Genomic DNA, 27,287 nt, shown 5'->3' with positions numbered 1-27,287 from the left:
ATAGATAGAATCCAGATCATTCAAGCTAATGCCAATGGTTTTCTGGCAGAGTTTGACCACATTCCTCAGCTTGTTTTTATTTATTTTAAACCATTCAGGGCTCATTTTGCTCTCTGCAACATTGTCTGATCCAAATGTTGAATTAATAATGAGGTGAAAGTGACCGTACCTCCTCTCAGGCGTCCCTGGATCCCCTTGACGCTCCTGCAGCTCAGGCCCTGCTGACAGCAGCGGTAAACCCGGCGGATGAAGCTGAAGAGAGACTTCCCGGGGAAAACCAGGCCCCTGGAGACGGTGGCCGGAGAAAAGGGCCGCACTCGGAGCTGCAGCCAAGTGTGGTGGTCCCGGTCCGCGTCCTGGGGCTGGTTCTCCAGCCCCCGGTCCTCCAGCCCCCGGCTCTCCAGCCACGGCGCGGCCAGCGCGGCGCAGCGCTCCCGGTGCTCCCGGTGCTCCCGGTGCGCCCCCGCGCGTAAAAGCGCTCCGTCTCCAACTTTCTCCAAATGTGCCTGAAATCCCAGCGAGTCCCTCGAGCGAGCGAGCAGTCCAGCCTCACTTGTCCTCATCGTCACCATCAGGGAGATCAAAAACGAAGCCATCCAAACGCAGATAGAGACGGCCATGGCGAAGATCCTAAAATCCCCAGAAGCGCGTCCTTGAATCCAAAACTTTGGAGCTGCGCGACTTTGGTCTGCGGTGTTATATAGCCCACCCCACTGACAATGAGGCCAAGTTATCACTCCGAATTGGAGCCCCGGCCCTCCTCGCAGTCCCTGCCCCTCTTTTGTCCCAGCCCTTTACCTCTCATTGAACCCCCGCAGGTTTCTTTTAATGCGTGCGCATAATGAGGCGCCCCGATGCGCGCCCGCCGCGGCCATTCACATTCAGACACTGGGCTAATGGCTCTAATCACACTTCATATTTGTATCATGGGAACAGTCCTTATTCACAGCACGTACAGGGAATTAAAAAAGCTGTTAAAAAATAAATAAAAACTCTAACACGGAACATAATAAAAGGTCCATGGATGCGCGCTTTGTGGAGCCGGTGTTCTGCCACTTTCTGCTGCTTTGCCAAAAAAATGCTCCCTAATGGTTTTCTACCTTTGCAGAGCTACAATTTTACTGTGTTTTACCCCCTAAACCACTTCCTTGTCTCTTGCCAGGCCGTCATTGTAAATAATAATGTGTTCTTAATGACCTGCCTGGTTAAATAAAGGCCAATGACTGAATGAATATCAAATAAAGCCATATAATTTGTTTTTTTTTTCTCTTTATCGTATAATGTTCACAAAGTGTAATGCAATTCATGTCATGGGTAGTGTATTTTGAAGGATCAAATACTCAACATCCCATATTATCCATTTTACATGGTGCAAGAAATGATGGACGTGCCAATCAAACTTTGAAAATCCACTGTGCGCATGCGCAGAACCACAAAGTAGCATTTCTCGGCAGGTAGCAGAAATTGGCAGAACACCCGGACCTAATATAGTCCATGAGCCAGACCAGATATCAGCACCGATAAAAGTGACATAACTTGCTTATACTTTTTGAAAATATCCATGTCTATAGATGATATTTTGGTATGATAACCTTCCTGAGTGGCAGCTGGATCATCCTGTATCTGCAGATAAAGACCAGTTTGTGACATTAGTGGCTGTTTCATATAGGAGCCTAATGATGCTCTTCTAGTTTAAGGCTCACAATGACCTGTAACAATGATATAGTTTGGGGTATATTATACATTTCCTGAATCCTTATGGTCCTGTGAGTATTCCAGTTTTTGTATTTTGTGTCTCTGTTGTTCCTAGATGACACAGGGATAAAAGATAGTATATTATTTAGGCGAAAATTGTGTAAAAATGTGTGTTGTTTATAGTTTAAAGAGCTGCAGTGACCTCTATGTTGGTCAAAAAGATTCACATCTTAGCTTGAATGAATGCTCTAAAGGTCTAAAGGATATGCAGCAGCATCTAAAATGTAATTTTCTGAAGGGGTGGGTAACTTCATGAGCTGATAACTCTGATCCAGCTGCCACTCAGGAAGGTTATCGTACCAAAATATCATGTACATACATGGATCTTTTCAAAAATCATAAGTTTTGTCACCTTGAGTGGTACTTACCAGTGAAATTCGGCTCTGGCCCCTGGACTATGATGGAAACACAACACCACTCACAGAAAACTGCAGACTTCATGGCCAGAGACTCATTTAATTTCAACAAGTAAAGGACCACAGTATCTTACACTTACCAGCAAACATTCCGCTTTTAAGGGAAAAAAATACATCCCAGACGGATAGTTTTAATTTTATGAACACTGACTTCAACTTTTCAGACAAATACAGTAGCAGGGAGAGAAAAAACAACTTAATTCTGTACATTTGGTCCAAATGTTTAATATTCTTTCTGCTGAAATTGCCACACTGGAAAAAAAAACATGACATTTGTGAGGAAAATGCAGAAAGTGTGCAGCATAAGTTTCAGGTAACAGTGACAGCTCTGTACAGAAGTTACAGTCAATAAATGAAACTGACTTAATCTCATCAAATGTAAACATCTTTAATGTTTAAGCTACTCAACCATTAGAAATGTATAATTATATAAATTATTAATTCAAAGTTTTAGAATGTAAATAAGTGAAATAAAGGTTTTATAGCACAATATGTTTCATATAATCTATCGTGGGGGGAAAGGCACAAAAAAGGAGGAATCTTTCACTCAAATCAAAGCATTTTGTCCACGACCTGTGTTGGAGTTTGTTTCCATGGTTACTTACAGGCCTCTTCTTCAAACATGGCTCCTCCTGGTCCGTGTACTTCGCGGCCATCCGTTTTTTGTTTTGAAATGACAAAATAAAAATAGAGAAATAATACAGAATAATCTGTTTCCCGTTTTTTTTGTTTTGATAATAAAAAAACGAAAACGGATCGTTATCCATTATCCGTTATCCTGCTGTCTTTCAGTGTGGTAGGATTGATGAACTCTTCTCAACATTTTGCCCACTCTGCCCTCAGATGCATATTTGATTTATTTTCTGTTTCAACATTAAAAAAAATCTAAAGCTTTTAATTTTCAATCTGATCAACAAAAGAACCAGAAACAACTTTCTTCATTTATTAGATTTTCAAACACATCAATGAAATCGGATAATGGATCCGTTTTCCGTTTTTTATTATCAAAACAAAAAACGGGAAACGGATTATTTTGTATTATTTCTCTATTTTTATTTTGTAATTTCAAAACAAAAAACGGATGGCCGTGAAGTACACGGACCCCTCCCGAGCACCGATGGCAGGAGTCGGTCAGAGCAGGTTAACCCCGTGTTTCAACAGTCTGTGTCGGGCTTTGCTGGGCAGCGAGAAGGCGCTGTCCTGGTGGTTGGGGATGCCGGAGTTCCTCAGGGACCCCCCCTGGTGCTGGAAGTACGTCTCCTGCACTAAACTGCGGTTTCCGTACACTGCAGCGCCGGCGCTCCTGTGGAGTAAAACGACATTTCAAGAGAGAACAGCAAAGAGTAAACGATGTACAGGGTTTTCTTTGCTAGTAATTGTTGGGGTAAATGATGTGAGTGAAGTGATGGCCAACAGAGGTGTCAAAAATATTCACATTCATTACTCAGGTAGAAGTATAGATACTAGAGTTTAAAAATACTCCTGTAGAAGTTGAAGTATCAACTCAAGTTTTTTACTCAAGTATAAAAGTACTGGTTTCAAAACTACTTAAAGTATAAAAGTAAAAGTAATGTAAGGGGGAAAAAAGCCATTAAGGACAAAAGCCATTGAAAATGAATGTATCTTAGTATAATGCAAATATATTAAAGAACCATATATGTGTACTATTGAGCATTAACATGTGTTTCAGAGAGCAGGAGATATGATGACTAGTTGCCGATAAGTATTGTAATGGTGCAAAAAGTCAAACTTCAGAGGCATGTTATCATTTATCCTAACCTTTATTGGAATGTACATCCAAGTTTAGTTGCAGGAATCTGAGGGAACGGATGTAAGAACAAAACTGGACAAGAACATCTGAAACAACCACAACCAAATTCACTCTATCCGGATGGAGCAATTTAACTGGATAGTTTTTTTTTTAAAGGCCGAAATGAAATAGAGTAACGAGGCTGTTTTTAAAATGTAAGGAGTAAAAAGTACAGATAAATGTGTGAAAATGAAAGGAATAAAAGTAAAAAGTCGTCTGAAAAATAATTACTCCAGTGAAGTATAGATAACCAAAATTTCTATTAGGTAACAAAGTATTTGTACTTTGTTACTTGACACCTCTGATGGCCAACTGAAGCATGTGACTGACTAATGCATCCCCCGCCCCGTAGCCTCCACTCCGGGCCCAGAGCTCCCCCGACCTGCGCTGCGTCACGGCCGTGCTGACCTGATAATAGCCTCCTGCAGAGTCTCAGTGTTACAGAAATGCGAGTGGAGAAGTGATGTGGCCCTGACAAAAGGATGCTCCGGGGCTCCCCCTGGTCGGCCAGACATGTTGGCTGCAGGGACACACAATAACAGAGGACCGTTAACCTGGACAGGCCTGTCTGCTGCACAAAGGAATGACAATCACTGTCTTACTAATTAGCCGTTAGCTCATGCAAGGACAAATATAACCCCCCCGCATACACACACGCACGCACGCACTCCAGTTCCCCAGGTGGGGATGTCAGGACTTGTACTCTCTCCAGCAGAAATGTGAGCACAGAGGGGTGTGTGTGTGTGTGTGTGAGGGCTCTTACTTGTTAGGGTGCTCTGAATGCAGTCAAAATGGGCAAATATGTAGGGCCCCGGAGCCCCTGGGCCCCCTGGAGCGATGGCCCGGAGATGGGCCTCAAGTCCGTTGAGGGAAGCCAGGCTGCAGTGATACTGGACACAACCACGGAGAGAAGGCAACAGCATCAGTATTTCAAAGAGGAAACCTGTGCCCTTTAGAACCAGAGCTCATATTCTTCTGGATTTACAGCAGAAACATACAGGACTGTCTTAGAAAATTAAAATATTGTGATAAAGTCCTTTATTTTCTGTAATGCAAAAATGTCATACATTCTGTATTCATTACAAATCAACTGAAATATTGCAAGCCTTTTATTATTTTAATATTGCTGATCATGGCTTACAGCTTAAGAAAACTCAAATATCCCATCTCAAAAAATTAGAATATTCTGGGAGTCTTAATCTTAAACTGTAATCTATAATCAGCAATATTAAAATAAAAAATAAATAACTGGGCCAATAAAGAAAATGCAGAAAAACAAACCATTTAATTTGTTAAAATGTAGCATTTCTGGCCTGCTACACGTTTCAAAATAAGTTGGTACATGACAAACATATTTCAACATATTTTCCATATCATCATAGTTTTATCAGATTTTGTCTAGTAGAACCTAAAAAAATCATTACAAATCAACTGAAATATTGCAAGCCTTTTAATATTTTATTATTTTAATATTGCTGATCATGGTTTACAGCTTAAGAAAACTCAAATATCCTATCTCAAAAAATTAGAATATTCTGGGAATATTAATCTTAAACTGTAAGCCATAATCAGCAATATTAAAATAATAAAAGGCTTGCAATATTTCTGTTGATTTGTAATGAATCCAGAATGTATGACAATTTTGTTTTTTGTAACTGCATTACAAAAAAAGAAAGAACTTTATCACAATATTCTAATCAGTCCTGTAAAGTAATTGTGTTTGTTTTTTTCTCACCACTTCCTCCACAGAAGCGGTGTCGCTCATGAAATGCGGCTCCACCAGAAGCGCCAGCACCAAGCCGTTGACCCGGTGGATGTAGAGCGTCATGGGGACCAGCGGACCGTCCAAGCTGTCAAACACACAGGACACGGGAGGAGGGTGCCGCAGCTCCGCCGCTGGGCCTTTGGTGCTCCCGCAGCAGACTCCGCTATCTCCCACCAGCATCTTATCGCCGTGTGTCTGCTCGTCCCCAGAGTGAGCCCCTCTGAAGTCAAACGCCGTCCCGCCGGCCGCGTCTCCGTCCCCTCCACCACCTCCGTTTAGAAAGGCCTTTTCTCCAAACCCCGAGCCGTCTCCATCTCCGTTGCTGTGAAAGCTGTGATAGTAGGACTCTTCCGGAGCATCCTCCTCAGTTTCCTGAGAGTTCCTCCGACTGGAGAGCGAAGGTCTCGGCGACCACGGTGCTGAGACGGGGGACGGAGAGACGGCGGCGCTCTGAGACGGAGCTGGGCTGAACACGGAGTTATCTGAAGAAGCTGCAAAACAAGGGCTGTGGAGCGACGTGTGGGCGGCCCGGGGGGAGCTGGGAAGAGCTGGCTCCGACTCCATGGAGGGCGTGTCTGATAACGTTCTGGAAAGGCGGGTTCTCTTCGGGGGAGCGTCTTTGTTGGGAGTGGAGTGAGAGCTGCAGAGAGGAGAATCATTTAAGACACAAGTCACAATTCCCTAACTGTTGACTGTGATGTTTTGGAAGTGTGTTATGTGATGGATGAGATCATGCGAGACCAGTACTTGAGTTTAGGGGGGATGAGGGGGGATGGCATCCCCCCCTGAAATAAAAACGTTCCAAATCATCCCCCCTGTAAAACTGCCACCCCTCCTTTCTATCCCTTATGTCATTTCATCAATTAATGTGGTTTTACTGCTATTTCAACATTTAGAGTCATCACCAGAAAAATAACACCAGAAAAATAACTTATTTGACAATTTTCACCTGTTTCAAGTAAATTTTCCCTTGAAATGAGTAGAAAAATCTGCCAGTGGAACAAGATTTATCTTCTCATTACAAGGAAAAAAATCTTGTTCAACTGGCAGATTTTTCTACTTATTTCAAGTGAAAATCTACTTGAAACAGGTGAAAATTGTTGTTTTTTTCCGGTGATGAGTCTTGTTTTAAGTGTAATGAGAATTTTTTTACTAAAATTTTTGCACATGCACAAAATATTTCTACAAGTGCAAATATTTTTTGCACATGCACAAAATATTTCTACAAATACAAAATTTATTTTCACAAACACAAATTGTTTTATACAGCTGCAACACCTTATTACACATGTGAACATATTTTCACAGATACAAAATATTTATGGCTTTAATTTGAGCCCATAGTATTACTGCTATTTCAACATTTAGAGTCATCACCAGAAAAATAACTTATTTGACAATTTTCACCTGTTTCAACTACATTTTCAATTGAAATAAGTAGGAAAATCTGCCAGTGGGACAGGATTTATTTTCTTATTACAAGCAAAAAAATATTGTTCCACTGGCAGATTTTTCTACTTATTTCAAGTGAAAATCTACTTGAAACAGGTGAAAATTGTTTTTTTTTCCACTGATGAGTCTTGTTTTAAGTGTAATGAAATTTTTTTCACTAAAATGAGACATTTTAACTAGAAATAAGACAAATATTCTTGTTAAGATTTTGAGTTTTTGCAGTGATCCATTTTACTTATCCTGTGAAGGACAAAACTTATCAATATGACTCTGTCCTTTACAGGATAAGTAAAATGGATCACTGCAAAAACTCAAAATCTTAACAAGAATATTTGTCTTATTTCTAGTTAAAATGTGTCATTTTAGTAAAAAATTCTCATTACACTTAAAACAAGACTCATCACTGAAAAAAAAAAAAATTCACCCGTTTCAAGTAGTTTTTCACTTGAAATAAGTAGAAAAATTAAGTGTAATGAGATTTTTTTACTAAAATGAGACATTTTAACTAGAAATAAGACAAATACTCTTGTTAAGATTTGGAGTTTTTGCAGTGATCCATTTTACTTATCCTGTGAAGGACAGAGTCATATTGATAAGTTCAGAAAACTATTTTTTATTGTTGTGTTTTGATGTATTTGATGTAATAGTGGATATTTAATGCTTACAGAAGGCTGCATTTAACTGCTGCTATGTCATTCCTGCAGTATTTCTGCAGGTGTTTTGGTCAGTGCTATAATTTGTAATATATTATATTATTCCCCTGATTTCTTTTTAAAACTCGAGTACTGTGCGAGACGTCACCTGTAGTCCTTGTCGACGGGCGGAGACTGCAGGTACTGGAGCTCAGACGTGGTCAGGAACACGGCCGTGGAGCTGACGTTGCTGCCAAACGAGCTGGATCTGTTCGGTCCACCAGACCTCTGGGCCTTCATCAAAAATTAAAATCACTACTTGAGTACTTTATATTCTGCTGAAGTGGTCGTTAAGCATTCTGCTGGCTCACTTGCTGAGAATCAGAGGAGAATATGGTGCTGATGTGTGCACAGACCCAGCAGCTGATTACTCTGCTCAGATATCTTCAAACAGAACAACCTACGCAACATTTGCTGGAAGGAAATACTTAAAATACTGCTATTTAAAGGATATGCGTTCAGCTTCTTTGTGTACCGATGAAAAAACAGAAAGGTTTAACATGGAAGGGGCCACTTGAACAACATGTACAGTGGGGCAAATAAGTATTTAGTCAGACACCAATTGTGCAAGTTCTCCCACTTAAAAAGATGAGTGAGGCCTGTAATTTTCATCACAGTTATATCTCAACTACGTGGGACAAAATGAAAAAAAAAAAAAAAAAAATCCAGAAAATCGCATTGTCTGATTTTTAAAGAATGTATTTGCAAATTATAGTGAAAAATTACGGAAGAGTATTAGGGCCAGGTAGGAGAAAAATAAAAATAATATTTTAGAGAAGGAAGATTTTTTTTTTCATTATGCACTGAGAAAAAAAGTCGAAATGTCGAGAAAAAAGTCGGAATGTCGAGATGAATGCCAGTACAAGTACAATTTTGACTTTATTCACAAAATTGTATTTCAACTTTATTCTCAAAATTTTGAATTTATTCATGAAATTTCGACTTTTTTCTCGAAATTGTATTTCAACATTATTCTCCACATTTTGACTTTTTTCTTGAAGTGCACAATAAAAAAAAAATCTTCCCCTCTCAAATATTTTTTTCCTGCATGGCCCTAATACTCTTCCGTGGAAAAATAAGTATTTGGTCAAAACAAAAACTTTGTTGGCCCACTGTATATCTTTAGTTAAAAATACATGTGCTACTCCCTTAAGAAGAACATTCATAACAATGTGGTGTAAGTGCTCTGATTTGCTTCCACTGGGACAACAGTTTTGGGATGAGCTTATTATTATATTAATTTTTAGATGATTATTATTATACACTTAACATAAAGTCTGCTAAAACGTTTTTTACAAAAAAGACAGGAAAAAAAAACAGAACCTCCACAGCATCTAAGCCTCTTCTATGTTACATGCCCCCCATTAGTGTCTAAGTAGTGATCAAATGAGCCGGCATGGTGGTGGAAGTGTTATGATTTGACCTTGCAGACACTGGGAGTCGAATAATGAGACGGCATTATTGATAGATAAGGTCATATGTATAAAGGATAACTACATGTGGACTAGGAATGGGCGAAATTTTACCGTTCACGATAAACCGTCAAAAAAATTCCCCACGGTAAGAATTTGTCATCTCGTGGTAAAAATGATAAATTCCCGTTGATGACGTTTTTGTGTAAAACTGATTTATGGTTCTGCGTTAAATCGACGCACAACGTATGTGAAGGAAGGAAGGAAGGATGGATATGAACCTGAAAGAAAGAAAGAAAGAAAGAAAGAAAGAAAGAAAGAAAGAAAGAAAGAAAGAAAGAAAGAAAGAAAGAAAGAAAGAAAGAAAGAAAGAAAGAAAGAAAGAAATGAGCAAGAAAGAAAGAAAGAAATGAGCAAGAAAGAAAGAAAGAAAGAAATGAGCAAGAAAGAAAGAAAGAAAGAAATGAGCAAGAAAGAAAGAAAGAAAGAAATGAGCAAGAAAGAAAGAAATGAGCAAGAAAGAAATGAGCAAGAAAGAAAGAAAGAAAGAAAGAAAGAAAGGAGCCAGAAAGAAAGAAAGAAAGAAATGAGCAAGAAAGAAAGAAAGAAAGAAAGAAAGAAATGAGCCAGAAAGAAAGAAAGAAAGAAAGAAATGAGCAAGAAAGAAAGAAAGAAATGAGCAAGAAAGAAAGAAAGAAATGAGCAAGCAAGAAAGAAAGAAAGAAAGAAAGAAAGAAAGAAAGAAAGAAAGAAAGAAAGAAAGAAAGAAAGACGGACATAAATGAGCCTTTTTTGAGCATTTTTATTTTATTTTTCTAAATCAGGCAGGATAAATGTACTCTCTCTCAGCTGAGCGTTTAAGTACAGCGTGGCTAATCCTCATCTCTTTGGCGGCAGTTTTGAAATATTTATGCAAAGCTTTTGTTTCCTACCTTGGTGTACGTTTCAGTCTCGTGGACCATGACCTTCATCGTGAGCTCGGGAGGCATCTGCGTACTGACAACTCTTAAAGGAGAGGACGGAAAGGCAGATTTCAGATGGCTGCATCAAAAAAATAACTGTGCCGGTTGGAGGTAAATGTCCTTGTATTGGGTCAGGTCACCTTCCTCTGAAGAGAATGCAGCCGGCCAACACTAGAGGGCAACGCTGGCACGCCTGCAGGATGAGAGCGGCTTTGAGGAGCAGCAGCGGGTCCACCTTGGATGAAGAAACAAAGAAATTTCACTTAATCTGGAGAAATGTTAAAAGATGAAACAAAAAAAACTGTTTACACAAAAATCGAACCAGGATTTTCAGTGTTTACATGTATTCTGTAAGTGCTATAAATACTACCCAGCCTCCAAAAAGTTGGGATATTGTCCAAATTGAAAATAAAAACAGACTTAAATGATTTTCAGATCATTTGAATTTAATATTTAATGAATGAACAACTTATCAAACAATAAAACTAAGAATTTTGTTTTATTTATTTATTTAAAACCAATCCAATTAAAAAAACAATCCTTAATCAAATTCCATGGCCCTCAACTCTGGAACTCTTTAGATAGGTCTCTTAGTTAGCGTCATCCTTAAAAATGTTTAGGACCAGCTTGGTGGGGTATCTTTTATCTAGGAAAAATTAATAGGCTATTCTTATTGAAATGAAATTGCCATTTTATAGATATTTTTGTTTGTGTGTTTATTGTGTTTTTCTTTGTTTCTTTTACCTTTTCTTTTTTCCTTTCTATTCTTTTTCTATTGATTGATTTGTTTTTGTGATTTTGTATTGATGGGGAGGATTTTTTATAAGCCCCTCGGGCTTCTTTTCCTCTCCTGCACAATTATTTGTCCTTGTATGTTAAAATAATTACTGTGTTATCATTGTGCATATGAATAAAATAAAATAAATAAAAAGACTAATTTTGAGCTCAGACAAGTTCAGGTAAATTAATTCCTGTGTAGCATCACGTCATAAAAAAAAAGGAAGGAAAAACTGAATTTCTGACTGTCGTCAGTTTGAAAGCCAAGTGTTCTCAGTAAAACTGTTGGCAAACAAGTGTCAGTTTTATCACTTTTTTCACTCAACATTTAAAGACACTGGCGCTTTAAAAGAACCTGCGGTAGCACACGGAAACATTTTCCCCCAAATAGATGAAATATACGTTTTCTCAAATGTCTGAATGTATGAATTATGATTAACGGTTCCTTCACGGATGTGCGAGTTATGTGAACTGATGAACTGATGAACTGATGAACTGAGGAACGCTCCGCCCCTTTGGCCCAGAGGACCTTTCCACAAATGATTACAAATGTCATTTTTTCAGACAGGTTTTTTTTGCTTTACTTGAAAGGATGTTGAATGAAGTCCGGAGAAGGTGACGGCTTTTCTGAATCCCGTTTCCATTATAATTTGTTTCACTGACACCCATGCAGCAGTTCACAAGTTCCTCCCACAGATTTCTCTACATTATCTAAATATTTTAAACTGTATAAAGAATATAAACACAGGTATAATGTATTGCATGACTCAAAAATAAGAAATAACTGGGCCAATAAAGAAAATGCAGTAAAACAAATCATTTAATTTGTTAAAATGTAGCATTTCTGGCCTGCTACACGTTTCAAAATAAGTTGGTAAATGACAAACATATTTCAACATATTTTCCATATCATCATAGTTTTATCAGATTTTGTCTGGTAGAACCTAAGAAATCGATTTTAAACTGAAAAACATCGTCCTTCAACGGCTCAACGGCTCTTTAAAATAAGATATAAGGTTTAACTGATTTATAAGTAATTTCATTGTGCTTTTGTCATCTCCAAATAAAGCCGGCCAACGTTTCATAAGCGGCGCCAGAAGCAGAAATTGTGCGTTTTTGTTGAGTCATACATTTACACAACACCCCGGGCGTTGTGAAAGAGTCACGTCCGGTCTTCTGCCCTGCAGCAGGATTAAGAAACGCTTCTGTAAACCAGGAGCAGAACTCTGATAATGCTTCTGTACGTACGTTGGTGGGGTCAAGGGTCTTCAAACAGCTGAAAATGTAGTAGAACTGTGACGGTCCAGACTGCAGCTGCGAGAGATACCGCGCCCACTGAGCGGCCAGAGCTTCCCGCCTGTGAGACTGCAGCACAAACCAGACATCAAACACACGCAGGTTTAGCAGGATTCTCAATTTAGCTCTAATCTACAGTGGTCGACAAGGGCCAAACGCACTGCAACGGCCTAATGCGTCTCAGTTAAGGAAAACGGCTTCAAGTACAGAAACGATTCAAATTCACAAACTCAAAAAAAAAACGAGGTACAAAAAGAGGAACGTGGTGCAAATGAAAAAACGTGCTGCAAAAAACAAAGACAAATGCAGCATCATCAAACGCGCTGCAAATAGAGAAACGATGCAAAGCACAAAACGATATAAAACAAGAAACCATCTTCAAAAGAAAAACGCTTCATAACCGGTCACTACAACCGGAAGTTTAATACCAGGTCTGCAAACAATCCCCATCCCACCTTTTTCAGGACTACTTTTTCTCAATTTTCAGTTGGGTTCAGAGGTTCCTCTTTATTGGAACATCTTACCACTCAATATCAGAGAACGCTCGAGCACAAATAATTTCAAAAAACAAATCACAACTTTTTTGCTAACCCAGCTTAGCAAAACTTAGCAACTAATTTCCAGAACTTCTCTGCACATCCTCATCAGATTCCTGTTTTTCTAGTAATTTAGCTTATTCTCCTTAGTTGTCCTATGTTTTACATATCTCTGTAGATATTGTTTGTTTCATTATAGGAGGAACCACTCGACAAGCCCTTATGGGTTTTTTTGGTTCCTCCTGCACATTTTTTTCTGTTACATTGTATTTCTTTTTTTGTTGTTTCCTTTTTTTTTCTACATACTGTTTGTCTGAATTTTTGGCAGTTGTATATTTTTTTTGTATGTGCAAATAAATAAATAAATTAAAAAAATTAATTAAAAAAAGTGCTCCAAACCTGCAGGGGGCGCTCTCAGTGTAACAGCTCAATGGACAGACACACGGGATGTAGAGAGAGACCGAACAGCTGACTGAACCACAGTGTTTACAGCCATTACGAAACGTTTCTTTATTATATTTTACATCAGACGATACAATGTACAGCGTATAAACATCGTATATAAATATAGTCAGATAAAAATCACATTACCGTTCCCGCTGTATGTGTAAACCAGGGGTCGACAACCCGCGGCTCTAGAGCCGCATGCTGCTCTTTAGCGCCGCCCTAGTGGCTCCTGGAGCTTTCTCAAAAATGTTTCACCTTTTTTTTCCCTTTTTTCCTCTTTTTTTTCTTCTTTTTTTCTCTTTTTTTCTTCCTTTTTCCTTTCCTTTTTAATCTCGACCTTTCGACTTTTTTCCTCGACATTTCGACTTTTTTCTCGAAATTTTGACTTTTTTCTCGACATTTCGACTTTTTTCTCAACATTTTTCCTTTCGCCATTTGTCTTCATTCTAAGGCTTATACAAGACTTTTCATTTTTTGCGGCTCCAGACATATTAGTTTTTTGTGTTTTTGGTCCAATATGGCTCTTTCAACATTTTGGGTTGCCGACCCCTGGTTTAAACCATGAATGTAAACACTGTGGTTCAGTCAGCTGTTCGGTCTCGGCCGAGAGCGCCCCCTGCAGGTTTGGAGCACTTCCGGTTGTAGTGACCGGTTATGAAGCGTTTTTCTTCTGAAGATGGTTTCTTGTTTTATATCTTTTTGTGCTTTGCATCGTTTCTCTATTTGCAGCACGTTTGATGATTCTGCATTTGTCTTTGTTTTTTGCAGCACGTTTTTTCATTTGCACCACGTTCCTCTTTTTGTACCTCGTTTTGAGTTTGTGAATTTGAATCGTTTCTGTACTTGAAGCAGTTTTCCTTAACTGGGACGCATTAGGCCGTTGCAGAGCGTTTGGCCCTTGTCGGCCACCGTACTAACCCCCCCACAAATGTTTAAAATACTACTACTGAAGTGTAGTAATCTGCAGGCCGCACCTGGTAGCTCTGGCGAACAGAGCCGTTGTAGAAGCAGAAGAGGTTTATGAGCCGATCCAGAAGCTCGCAGACGCTGACGGTGGGAACTTCCACAGAGCAGCCCAGAGCCTGGTAAAAAAACACATTTAGAACACTAAAAACCGTCGTATCCAGACCAATATCCAGTAACGGTGAGAACGGAATGTCCCAAGTTGCTGCCGAACTACGAGGACGGACACTCACCCAGAAGAAGTCGCCCTTCATGCGGATGGCAAAGTTACTGCGATGCAGCCTGATCGTGCGCACGGACGAGGATGAAAGCTCGGACACGCAGCGGCCCACGCCAGCCAGCTGCCCGCACAGCAGCTCCTGCTCATCTAAAGGGGTCTGGCAGAAATACGGACAGTTATGAACAAATGTCTTGGAAGCCAAAATTCCCGCCCACAAATAAACGTTTCTTCACAGCTCGCCAGAGTTTGTGACGGTCAGACCTCCTCAGGGTAGAAGTAGCAGATTCCCTCTCTCGTAGGATCGCCCTCTCCTCTGACCTTGGATCCATCATAGAGGAAGAAATAATTACACCTGAAACATGAGAAAGCATTGAACTGGTCAATAAATGGATAGAAAGCAAACTAAGCAGCTGGATTTAGAGAACCATGACATTCTAGACCAGGGGTGTCAAACTCATTTTGCTTGGCGGGCCGGATTTGACCAATTTTTTTCTCGTGGGCCGCACGCTCAAAATAACAAAAACGGTGCGGAACATTTTTTCTCAAATTCCTTTTTTTTTACTATTGTTATCTAATCCTAGGAAATGTAATTAAAAGCAAAATCTTTCTTATTACATCCGAGAGTGTTTCTTTGTGATTTAGAGATTTTTCCAGTACAATTAAGTTTATTTATTTTTAAAAATTGGCGCGGATATTTACGCCAGTGTGCCGAAAAAGTCAGCCCTTCTTTTTTAACTGTTTTACTTTGTCACTGAAATTCTCAGAATAAATATCTTCTATCATCTTTTTTAGCAGTGATACTTTTCCTGCGAAAATATATAATAGTAGTCAATAAAAATAAACAACCGTCTACAAAGAAATAAAATCTGCAAATGCATTCTAGAAAACTAAAAAAATGTCAAAAACTGCTCTATTTGTGGAATAACGATGGATTTGTAAAAGAAATATATTATCGGATATGCTGCAATTCATGGCAATTATTTATGCCTTCCTTTTTAGTAAATTAACATTTCGTTTTTTTGCGTTGGAAACTTCTCGCGGGCCGCATGAAAACCTCGCGGGTCGCACATTTGACACCCCTGTTCTAGACACTTTACAATCTCACCTCAAAAATCTGTAAAAGCAGCAACAGGTCAGTGACATGATTAAAAAGGATAAAAAAAACTGCTTATCTTAGCAAGACAGAATCTCTCAGGAGTAAAACTATATCAACCTACAAAAAACAGTGTCTTGGATTTATGAAACAATTTCAGAATAATCTTCCTCAGCATCAAAGATCTTTGGTTTTGAGTGTCTAATCCACCACAGGACGTAATACTATCAAAAGGTTCTGAGAATCTGAAGAAATGTCTGTGCACATGGGGAAAAGTAAAACATCACTATTTGATAATAGTGGAAATTACCGTCTCTCACTGTCCACCATTCAGACGGATGAAAACTTTTATTTTGTTTATAATTCATTTAGGGCACAACATTTAAGGAACAGTTCCAACCACGTTAACTCTTAAACCTTTGATAGGGACCAAAACAACAAGAATTGGAGCGGTTTGAGTCAGAACAGTATGTGTTTGTAGCAAAATGGCAATTGATATTACCACATGAAAAGAAAAGTTTGCACAATATTGACGGGTGACTTGTGAACACTTTCTAACAAGAAAGCAACGAGTGGACGGAGATGCCTGTACAAACTATGCAAAGTCCTTTAAAGTCTTGTACTAATGAAAAATTAGAGTTACGTTAGCTCTTTAGTTGGGACTTTATCCCCTACATCACTTCAATGAAATTGATTTCTTATTCTTGCCAGAGACTATTAATTACAACGTTGCTCTGTTGCTCACAGGAATTGTGATTTTACTACAAACATATTAAATTCTAACTCAAGACTAATTTAAATCATATCATCCTGCATCCTTATCCCCAGCCTGGACTGAAACTCGGGTCGGCTGCACAGGGACACATAAGGTGCCGCTAAACGTGTGGTAAAATGTGCAAAATGGACTAAACTAAACTACATTTTTCACAATAAAAATCACTTTAACTATCCTTATGATCCAGGTCCTGCTCAAGGTTTCTTCCTCCTAAAGGGGAGTTTTTCTTGCCACTGTTTGGCTTAAGGTTTTTCTCCCACTAGGGGAGTTTTTACCTGCCATTGTTTATGTAATAATTGCTCGGGACTTCATGTTCTGGGTCTCTGGAAAGCGTCTAGAGACAACATCTGTTGTATTAGACGCTATACAAATAAAATTGAATTGAACTAACTTGACACTGAAGCTACAGATTAAAGATGCTGATTAAAACCTGCAGTCTGTGTAATGAACCTCAAGTATTATGAGGGCTTGAAAGAAACAAAACTCGAGTACTTCAGAGATATAATTTGCCAACAGAGGTTGAAAGCGACACATTCATTACGGCTTAAAAAAATAAAATAAAAACAAACTCGAAGCCACTTTATCTGACAAGGATTGAGTGTTGTTTTGCACAAATCTGGTGTTCCTGTCTCTGTATTACGATAAGAGTCCTGTACAGAGGTGGTAGTAACGAGTTACATTTACTCCGTTACATTTACTTGAGTAAGTTTTGTACTTTTAGGAGTAGTTTTGAGTCACTATACTTTTTACTTTTACTTGAGTAGATTTGTGAAGAAGAAACTGTTCCTCTTACTCCGCTACATTAGGCCACGTTGAGCTGTTACTTTTCTTTTAATCCTCCACGTACTCGTCAATCTCGTGACATCACTGGGTGATTCTTTGGGAAAAATGTTTGTTTTTGCATGTTTTGTCACATTTACACAGACTCAAACACACACAGAGTTTCTATGAGTTCATGGGCTTGTTCTAGTTCTGCCTGGTTAAAAAAGAAAAGTGCAAAGGCTTGAAATTTTGTGCTACTTGTGCTTATTTTTTTTTTATTCTGTTATTTTATTTATTTTATTATTTATTAAAGTACTTGAATTTACTTTAAGATTATTTTAATTTAAGCTATTTTTTATTAATTTTAATTTATTTTATTGATTTAATTTGCCTGAAAATGATTATTTTGTACTTTTGTCTGTTTGAATGGTTGTGTTAAAAAAATAAATCAGACGTTACTCAGTACTTGAGTAGTTTTTTCACCAAGTACTTTTTTACTTTACTCAAGTAATTATTTGGATGACTACTTTTTACTTCTACTTGAGTCATATTATTCTAAAGTAACAGTACTTTTACTTGAGTATAATTTTTGGCTCCTCTACCAGCTCTGGTCCTGTAGTACCAGAGCAACACTGGAAATGACGAGTCCGGGCCCTTTTCTGTGACTCTGATAATACTCAAAGGTCACGTTATAATTACAAATAAAAAGGGCAACATTCAGAAGTGAGAGGGAAAGAACCTGAGGAGGATAAAAACATGACGATCTCCATGCACCAACTAGAGGGCTGCTGTGAGGAAACACAGAGCTGCTTTTCTAGGTCAGAGCAGCGATTACTTCGTACTCGAGAGCCATGCTTCAAAAGGAAAACAAATTAATTTAGAGCACCCAAACACGTCACGGTGCTGTCTGATCGGTGTATCATTTAAATACCATCAAACCCACAACACACGTGAGTTACCTCACATTCTCCTTGTTTCCTGCCGCGTCCCCTCTGACATGGTTAGAGGGTCCTAACCAGTACTGGAGTTGAGGGGGGATGAGGGGGGATGGCATCCCCCCTGAAATAAAAACAGTCCAAATCATCCCCCCTTTCCATCCCTTATGTCATTTCATCAATGAATGTGGTTTTACTGCTATTTCAACATTTAGTCATCACCAGAAAAAATACTTATTTGACCATTTTCACCTGTTTCAAATACATTTTCACTTGAAATAAGTAGGAAAATCTGCCAGTTGAACAAGATTTATCTTCTTATTACAAGCAAAAAAATCTTGTTCCACCGGCAGATTTTTCTACTTATTTCATGTGAAAATCTACTTGAAACAGGTGAAAATTGTTGTTTTTTCTAGTGATGAGTCTTGTTTTAAGTGTAATGAGATTTTTTTTACTAAAATGAGACATTTTAACTAAAAATAAGACAAATATTCTTGTTAAGATTTTGAGTTTTTGCAGTGATCCATTTTACTTATCCTGTGAAGGACAGAGTCATATTGATAAGTTCAGAAAACTGTTTTTAATTGTTGTGTTTTGATGTATTTGATGTAAGCCCAGTGGATATTTAAAGCTTACAGAAGGCTGCATTTAACTGCTGCTATGTCATTCCTGCAGTATTTCTGCAGGTGTTTTGGTCACTGCTATTATTTGTAATATATTATATTATTTGTAATCAGCACAAATTATCTGTCCCCATATGATAAAATCCACCATCCCCCCTGATTTTTTTTTTTTTTTACAACTCGAGTACTGGTCCTAACATTATAACTCCAGTGACTCCAATTTAATGACTGTGCAAACTGTTAAACCGTCAAAAATAAAAACAAAACTGAGTATTTCACTGCAGCAGTGATCTTATTAAAGGGTTACTAGTTGTTGTAAATGTCCCCTGTGCAGACTGGCCAAGTGACCACGTTTGAAATTACTTAAGATGCTAACTGAGGAAAATTATATTCATACAAAATACAAATACCGCCTTGTTTATCACATTAAATAAACAGAATGTCTCAAATCTGGTGAATTAATTTATAACCTTTCATTCGAAGACAGGCATAAAGAGGACAGACTGGCAAGGAAAGTGATATAATACACACTGACTGACACTCAAGTGGATAAGGAGACACGGGGTGAACAATCAGGACAGCGCTTTCAAAATAAAAGCAGGAAATTAAGATACAAAACAACTAACACCAAAACACGACATTACAAAAAACACAGAAATAATCAAATGAACCCAAACCATCCAAAATCGTAAATCATAACACTGTAAGAAGAGTGTACTTTATTTGTTGTTTTCACTGCTGCAGCAGAGAGTCAGCGTGCAGCCACACACACTCATAAATGTTTCCTCTCAGCTTTACTTTTCATACAATGAGTTTCCTCACTTTCTCAATGATAGTTAACCCTCCAAATCATTTATGAATGACTCTTTTAAATGTAAACATTTTCAAAGACATTACATAAGAAGAGAAATGGTTTGTGGTCGTAATAACAGACAAATTATCTGCTCTGCGTTGTATTATAGACTATTGTTCTCAGGCCTTTTCTTAAAAGTGCATGAAACACGAGGTGGAAGTGAGTTAATCAGGTTTTGGCTTCCGCTGAATAAATATAAAATTTGTATTAACTGAAATTAACTGCTAAGTATTTTCTACGGAAGAGTATTAGGGCCAGGCAGGAGAAAAATAAAAATAATATTTTAGAGGAGGAAGATTTTTTTTTCATTATGCACTTTAAGAAAAAAGTCGAAATGTCGAGAAAAAAGTAGAAATTTTAAGAAAAAAGTCGAAATTTTAAGAAAAAAGTCTAAATGTCAAGAATATTGTTGAAGTATAATTTCGAGAAAAAAGTCGAAATGTTGAGAAAAAAGTCAAAATTTTGTGAATAAAGTCGAAATGTTGAGAAAAAAGTCGAAATGTCGAGAAAAAAAAGTCGAAATGTGCCGAAAAAAGGCGAAATTTCGACTTTATTCACGAAATTGTATTCCAACAATCTCGACATTTCGACTTTCTTCTCAACATTTCGTCTTCTTTCATAATAATAAAAAATCTTCCACTCTCAAATTTTTTTTCTCTTGCCTGGCCCTAATACTATTCCGTAATTTTCAAAGTAAACGTATTACAATATATTTTTTATGGAAGCAACATGATCAGCAAAAAGCATTGAACGAAAAAGTCCCCATCATAATGCCAACATGATACAACCATATCATGTATGATATCACGTATGATCCTTCTCTGGATTCACATATATTTTAAAATAAAACGAGTACTGATGATAAGAAGACATGAAGAGCAGCTCTGGTGGAAAAAAGAGAAGAAATGTGCTTTCTGATGAGAACAGGAGGAGAAGAGACACATGAGAAGGGACATAAAACACTCAAGGAAACAATACCTTCCATCCAACTATTTTCTATACCCGCTTAGTTCTGTAGGGTTCATTACAGGGGGACACCCTAGCGGCCTCTGACAAGCCATCTATTATAACAGAAGTTGCCTCTAGGGCAGGGGTGTCAAATGTGCGGCCCGAGAGAGGTTTTCATGCGGCCCGCGAGAAGTTTCCAACGCAAAAAAAACAAAATGTTAATTTACTAAAAAGGAAGGCGTAAATAATTGCCATGAATCGCAGCATATCCAATAATATATTTATTTTACAAATCCATCGTTATTCCACAAATAGAGCAGTTTTTTAGTTTTCTAGAATGCATTTGCCGATTTTATTTCTTTGTAGACGGTCGTTTATTTTTATTAACTGACTACTATTATATATTTTTGCAGGAAAAATATCACTGCTAAAAAAGATGATAGAAGATATTTATTCTGAGAATTTCAGTTTTGAATATGAGGATAGTGACAAAGTAAAACAGTTAAAAAAGAAGTGCTGACTTTTTCGGCACACTGGCGTAAATATCCGCGCCAATTTTTAAAAATAAATACACTTAATTGTACTGGAAAAGTCTCTAAATCACAAAGAAACACTCTCGGATGTGATAAGAAAGATTTTGCTTTTAATTAAATTTCCTATAAAAAAGCGAAATATAAAAAAAACATACTTGTTTCTGTTCATCTTTGTAAAATGATATTAAAAGTATCTTACATAATTTGAAAAAAAAACCCAGAAATTTCAAGAAAAGATCCTGAAGAAATATATTTTACATAATTAGAGTGTAAACAAAGTGCATATTTCCTTTAAAATTAACTAAACTGATATTGGATTAGATAAGAATAGTAAAAAAAAAAGAATTAGAGAAAAAATTTTCCGCACCGTTTTTGTTATTTTGAGCGCATTTTGAGCGAGAAAGAAATTGGTCAAATCCGGCCCGCCAAGCAAAATGAGTTTGACACCCCTGCTCTAGGGGCTTTCCAGATACCAGAACAAGACACCGAGTAATTATTACATAAAGAAACAATGGTAGGTTAAAGCTCCCCTAGCAGGAGAAAAACCTTGAGCCAAACAGCAGCAAGAAAAACTCCCCTTTAGGAGGGAAGAAACCTGGATCAGGACCTGGATCATATTCTTCTAAGCATATGTGCATTAAACTAACGCAGTCACATGGTGCACCTCTGAGATCAACACCGTTTCTACACAACACTGGAAATATCTTTTTTGGTGGCCTTTAATTCAGTCACAAGACAAATCCATTCAGCGAATAAACTCATCACAAAAATGGGAGCAGCTTTACTTTTCCCCCCCAAGTATGGGAATATGTGCTTCCAAATGAAGCACTGTCTAACACTATTCCATCTTTTAGATAAAATTCAGTAAAACACAACATTTTCAGAGTGAGTAAAATATATTTTGTAAGTTCAGCAGATTAAATCAATTCGAGCAAACACAAACAGGCGGGACGCAACAAAAGGTCTGCTGTTCGTGCTCTGCAGGGTAAGTTTGGATGGCTGTCGTTGTTAATCAGAGGTCACGTGGAGGATCATGTTCATCTTCCATTTTATCATCTCCCAGAGAGCCGAGGTTTTACCGGTTTGTTACCATGTGAAGTAAAGCCAGTCCATCCTCAGTGAAGAAGAAATTAAGTTTAGTGTTAAAGGCCCGGGGGGGGGGGGCTGACACCTATTATGTGATCAATAAACGGTGAAGCTGAGTGAAAACTTTATCAGTTCTGTTATTGATTTGAAACTGCAGTCGTATCTGAAAAATGCATCGACACTCAGGACTCCTGGATGTGGAAAACTCTTGTTTAAGGGGGAAAAAAAGAGATATAAAAACCAGATAATTCACTTAAAAGAAGTCACCACCAACAAAACAGACAACTGAGGAAACGTCTGCACGATTTCCCTCTCACTGGGTTTGCTGCATAGAGGAAGAAAGAAAGCAGTAGTGTTATGTGTAACAACCAGAGGTGGGTAGTAACCAGTTACATTTACTTGAGTAAATTTTGGGAAGTTTTGTACTTTTAGGAGTAGTTTTGAATCACTATACTTTTTACTTTTACTTGAGTAGATTTGTGAAGGAGAAACTGTTTCTCTTACTCCGCTACATTAGGCTACGTTGAGCTGTTACTTTTCTTTTATCCCTTTTATCCGCGTAAGTGTCAATCTCATGACATCACTGGGTGATTCTTTGGGAAAAATGTTTGTTTATGCATGTTTTGTCACATATACACAGACTCAAACACACACACACACACAGTTTCTGAGTTCATGGGCTTGTTCTAGTTCTGCCTTGTTAAAAAAGAAAAGTACAAAGGCTTGAAATTTTGTACTACTTGTGCGTAATTCATTTTTTTATTCTGTTATTTTATTTATTGTATCATTTATTAAAGTACTTGAATTTAAGCTATTTTTTATGCATTTTAATTTATTTTATTATTTTATTGATTTAATTTGCCTGAAGATGATTATTTTGTACTTTTGTCTGTTTGAATGGTTGTGTTAAATAAAATCAGACCTTACTCAACAGTTACTCAGTACTTGAGTAGTTTTTTCACCAAGTACTTTTTTACTTTTACTCAAGTAATTATTTGGATGACTACTTTTTACTTCTACTTGAGTCATATTATTCTGAAGTAACAGTACTTTTACTTGAGTACAATTTTTCTCTGGTAACTTCCCCTACAGCAGAGACATCTAGGAACATGAGGAGCTGCAGAAATGTCAAGCCCTGCAGGATATAAAGCTTCTCTGGGCCACAGCTCATGCACACAAAAAGCTGAGGTGCTTTTAAGTTTGACAGCTTGCACGTCTGCGCCATCGGACAGTATATAAAGTTGAGAAGTAAAGTAGAAGTTAGGTCACCATCTTACCTTGCGGAGTCTGCAGGCTTGGGTTCAGCCATCAGTCACTCCTGCAGGCGCAGGCGGAGGAAAGTAGGGCAGGCTGACCCGGACTCTGGTAAAGTTCCCCCCGCTTGGAAGCGCTACTGGGGAGACCCGGCGGCCCCCGGGAGGGGGGGCAGACAGACGCACGGACAGCCCGACTTCATGATCGACCCTGCAGGAATGCGGCTCAGTCACACGCAGGGGAAGTCATGTGAAAGTACGGCGAGCGGAGAGGGACAAACGCAGTAGTCCTACACTGAAAAAAATACATGTAAACCCATGTAAATATAACATGTTTAAATCTGTTATATTAACAATTAAACATGAAGTTTGTTGCTTTACATGAATACATATAGTGTTGAACTTAATCTGCATTTGTTAAAAAAAAGACATTGTGCATTTTTTCCTTAAGCAGTTTTTATGTAATCCCAGGCAATCTTTTCATTTACACACAAAAAACAAGTAATGATCTTGTTGTATTTACTTTTCCTTTAACAATTTTGATCTACTTTAAAAAAAGTCGACTTTTTCGCATGAGATTTTTATGTAGATCAAGAAAGACTAGTCTTTCAAGTAAAGTCAAATTAATTTTGATAAATAAAGTAAATTGAACACAATGAAATTGACTGTACTTGCAAAATGTATTATTTAGATACAAAAAAAGTAGTTTATACAAAGACTAGTCTTTCTTGATCTACATAATAATCTCATGCAAAACGTTGATTCATTTTTTAAAGTAGATCAAGCACAATATTTGTATCAGTGTTTCATTAAATCTAGGCTACTGCATTTATAATCTCACTTTAGATGTATTATGTCCAATTTAACGACTGAAATGTAAAGTCAGTCAATATGATTGCTGTCACAACATAAAAGATTATCTCTGGGAAAATTTCCTGCAAAAAGATTGTTTTTTGTTGTTCTACATTAAAGTTTTTACAACATATATCTCCATAAATTACATTTACACCAGTGGGTATGAGCGCAGTTATATTACTTAAGTCCGCTTGATTCCAGATTCCTGGTTTTAAAATATCCCTTTCCTTTAACAACTTGGGCTTTTTATTATTTTACTTCTTTTCTTTTCTTATCATTTTATTTAATTTTACTTGTTATTTACTGTTTAATTGTGTCATTTGTGTAACATTAATCATTTTAGTGCAAGAGGCTGCAGGCAGTGATGGTAAAAGAAGAGATCCACTGCATAGTAAAAGGACTCTATTAAATTATACAGATTTCCAAAAAATATATAATTTCGATTGTTCTTATGAAGAATTCAACAAAATATGTAACATTATTCCTCTACCATTAATTCACCTAATTCAGAACTTTTTGGTGTATAATACAGCTTCAAATGTATTACCAAATCTATTGATCGAAGGATGTACTCTGACTGATAAAAAGTGTGGTAACAAGTTTATTTGTAATGTTTTTAAATCCAGATTGTTCCATGATTTTTGCAGAAGGATAATTCGACAGGATTCTTGCATGGTGAATATAAACACATTAAACAAAGCGCATTCCAAATTTATTAAATGGCCTATTTTGCCCTAAGTTAAAGAAGTACATTTTAAAATTATGAATAAGGTCTATCCTGTGGCAGAATTTCTTAAAAAAAGATTTAAATTTGAGGTAGATCAATGTTCCTTCTGCAAAAAGGATGAATAAACACTGGATCATCTCACGATTTTAAGATTTTTTCACATGTCTCAAAAGAGTAGAAAACAAAAATGCAAGTAAAATGAGTCTAGACATTGCTTGTTATTTGTTATTTTAATTTAATAATTCCTGTCATTTTCTATGCTCCATTGTGTGAATTTAAATGCTTAATTTATTTTGTTATTCATATGCACCTTTTAATTCTTAGAGCACCGTGTTTTTTTGTTTTTTGTATTCCTTACAAGAATCCACATTTTTCATTTTTATTTCCTTTCTTTTCATATTGCATTTAAATTGATATTTGTCCATTATCCGCTTTGAGAGTTTGTATATTTTCAATAAAGTTTTGTTTAAAAGAAACAAGAGATCCACACAAGTGAGGACACAAAAATCCCTAAAATGACGATTAACTCTGGGTTAACGGTGTTTTGGATGATGTGCAACGCAGTAACATTGAAAACACAGACATGTTAGCAGTACTCGAGTTGTAAAAAAAAAATCACAGGGGATGGTGGATTTTATCATCCACTTTCAGCTCCACCGTGTCCTCCAGAGAGCCCAGACTGTACCTGCAGGAGGAGAGGGATCTGGGTTACACGCTGGACTCCAGTTGTAAAATATAATATATAATAATATATATAATATAATATATTACAAATAATAGCACTGACCAAAACAGCTGCAGAAATACTGCAGGAATGACATAGCAGCAGTTAAATGCAGCCTTCTGTAAGCTTTAAATATCCACTGGGCTTACATCAAATACATCAAAACACAACAATAAAAAACAGTTTTCTGAACTTATCAATATGACTCTGTCCTTCACAGGATAAGTAAAATGGATCACTGCAAAAACTCACAATCTTAACAAGAATATTTGTCTTATTTCTAGTTAAAAATGTCTCATTTTAGTAAAAACATCGCATTACACTTAAAACAAGACTCATCACTGGAAAAAACAACAATTTTCACCTGTTTCAAGTAGATTTTCACTTGAAATAAGTAGAAAAATCTGCCAGTGGAACAAGATTTTTTTGCTTGTAATAAGAAGATAAATCCCACTGGCAGATTTTCCTACTTATTTCAAGTGAAAATTGACTTGAAACAGGTGAAAATTGTCAAATAAGTTATTTTTCTGGTGTTATTTTTCTGGTGATGACTCTAAATGTTTAAATAGATACCACATTCATTGATGAAATGACATAAGGGATGGAAAGGAGGGATGGCAGTTTTACAGGGGGGATGATTTTTACCGTTTTTATTTCCGGAGGGGATGCCATCCCCCCTCGTCCCCCCTCATCCCCCCTCAACTCCAGAACTGCATGTTCCATCCAGAGTGACAGATCCTCCTCTCGTCGCTCGACTCATCATGGCTGCGTAAACGGACCGTGGACGCGCACATCTCCTTGAGAAGCTGCTGCCGCTGCAGACGCTCCAGACTGCAGTCATTTAGTGGTTACGGGTTTTTCTTTACGTCCCTGCAGGACCAGACCCGGCGGTGTCCGGCCGCAGCTCCGCGCGTCCCCGCAGGGCGGCCTGCGGCGTCCGGCCCTCCGGGGCCGGGAACGCGCAGGGACGCGCAGGGGGATTACCGGTGTCTGGACACCTGTCTGTCTGCACACCTGTCTGTCTGTCTGCAATCAAACGTAGACTAAAAACTCATCTCTTTGGTCTGGCTTTTATGTAGCATTACATTTTATAGTTTTATTCTGTTTAACATTTTTTAGAGGCATTTGTTTTATTTATTTATCTATTTCTTGTAATGTTTTTATTATTATATTTTATTGTTGTGGACTGATTATTGTTTTGCCTTAATCCTTGAACTTTTATCATTATTTCATTTTAATTAACTATATTGTATGTCAGTGTGCATTGGTCTCCCAGTTTTTATTTTTGTTTTTATTATGCTTATTTTTCAGTCAAAATGTCAAAGCACTTTGTATTGTACCTTTGATTGATTGATTGATTGATTGATCACTCCCGCAACCAGTCAGCTACTACAATGCATCCGGAAAGTATTCACAACGCTTCACTTTTACCACATTTTGTTATGTACCAGCCTTATTCCAAAATTGATTAAATACATTTTTCTCCTCAAAATTCTACACACAACACCCCATATTGACAATGTGAAAAAAGTTTTTTCGAAAGTTTTGCAAATTTATTAAAAATAAAAAACTAAGAAATCACATGCACATAAGTATTCACTGAAAATGGCTGCGCAC

The 27,287-nt window shown here is 37.6% G+C and overlaps 1 protein-coding gene across 1 annotated transcript; it reads right to left on the bottom strand.

Moving 5' to 3' along the window:
- Nucleotides 1-2,291: 2,291 nt before the first annotated feature.
- On the bottom strand, nucleotides 2,292-25,626 carry LOC133451392 (BLOC-3 complex member HPS4-like). The gene is made up of 13 exons (XM_061730401.1): nucleotides 25,566-25,626; nucleotides 23,389-23,659; nucleotides 14,765-14,855; nucleotides 14,517-14,660; nucleotides 14,295-14,402; nucleotides 12,290-12,406; nucleotides 10,405-10,499; nucleotides 10,235-10,307; nucleotides 8,000-8,124; nucleotides 5,717-6,386; nucleotides 4,745-4,871; nucleotides 4,390-4,501; nucleotides 2,292-3,474 (listed from the first exon to the last, which is right to left on the bottom strand). Exons 2-13 carry the CDS (start codon nucleotides 23,418-23,420, stop codon nucleotides 3,303-3,305), a joined length of 1,866 nt encoding a protein of 621 aa, XP_061586385.1. The 5' UTR covers nucleotides 23,421-23,659; nucleotides 25,566-25,626; the 3' UTR covers nucleotides 2,292-3,302.
- Nucleotides 25,627-27,287: the final 1,661 nt, after the last annotated feature.

The sequence above is a fragment of the Cololabis saira genome, chromosome 9 (assembly GCF_033807715.1).
Source record: "Cololabis saira isolate AMF1-May2022 chromosome 9, fColSai1.1, whole genome shotgun sequence".
Classification (NCBI taxonomy): Eukaryota; Metazoa; Chordata; class Actinopteri; order Beloniformes; family Belonidae; genus Cololabis; species Cololabis saira.
The sequence above is the reverse complement of the archived record's forward strand: the minus strand, read 5'-3'. Positions and strand labels throughout refer to the sequence as shown.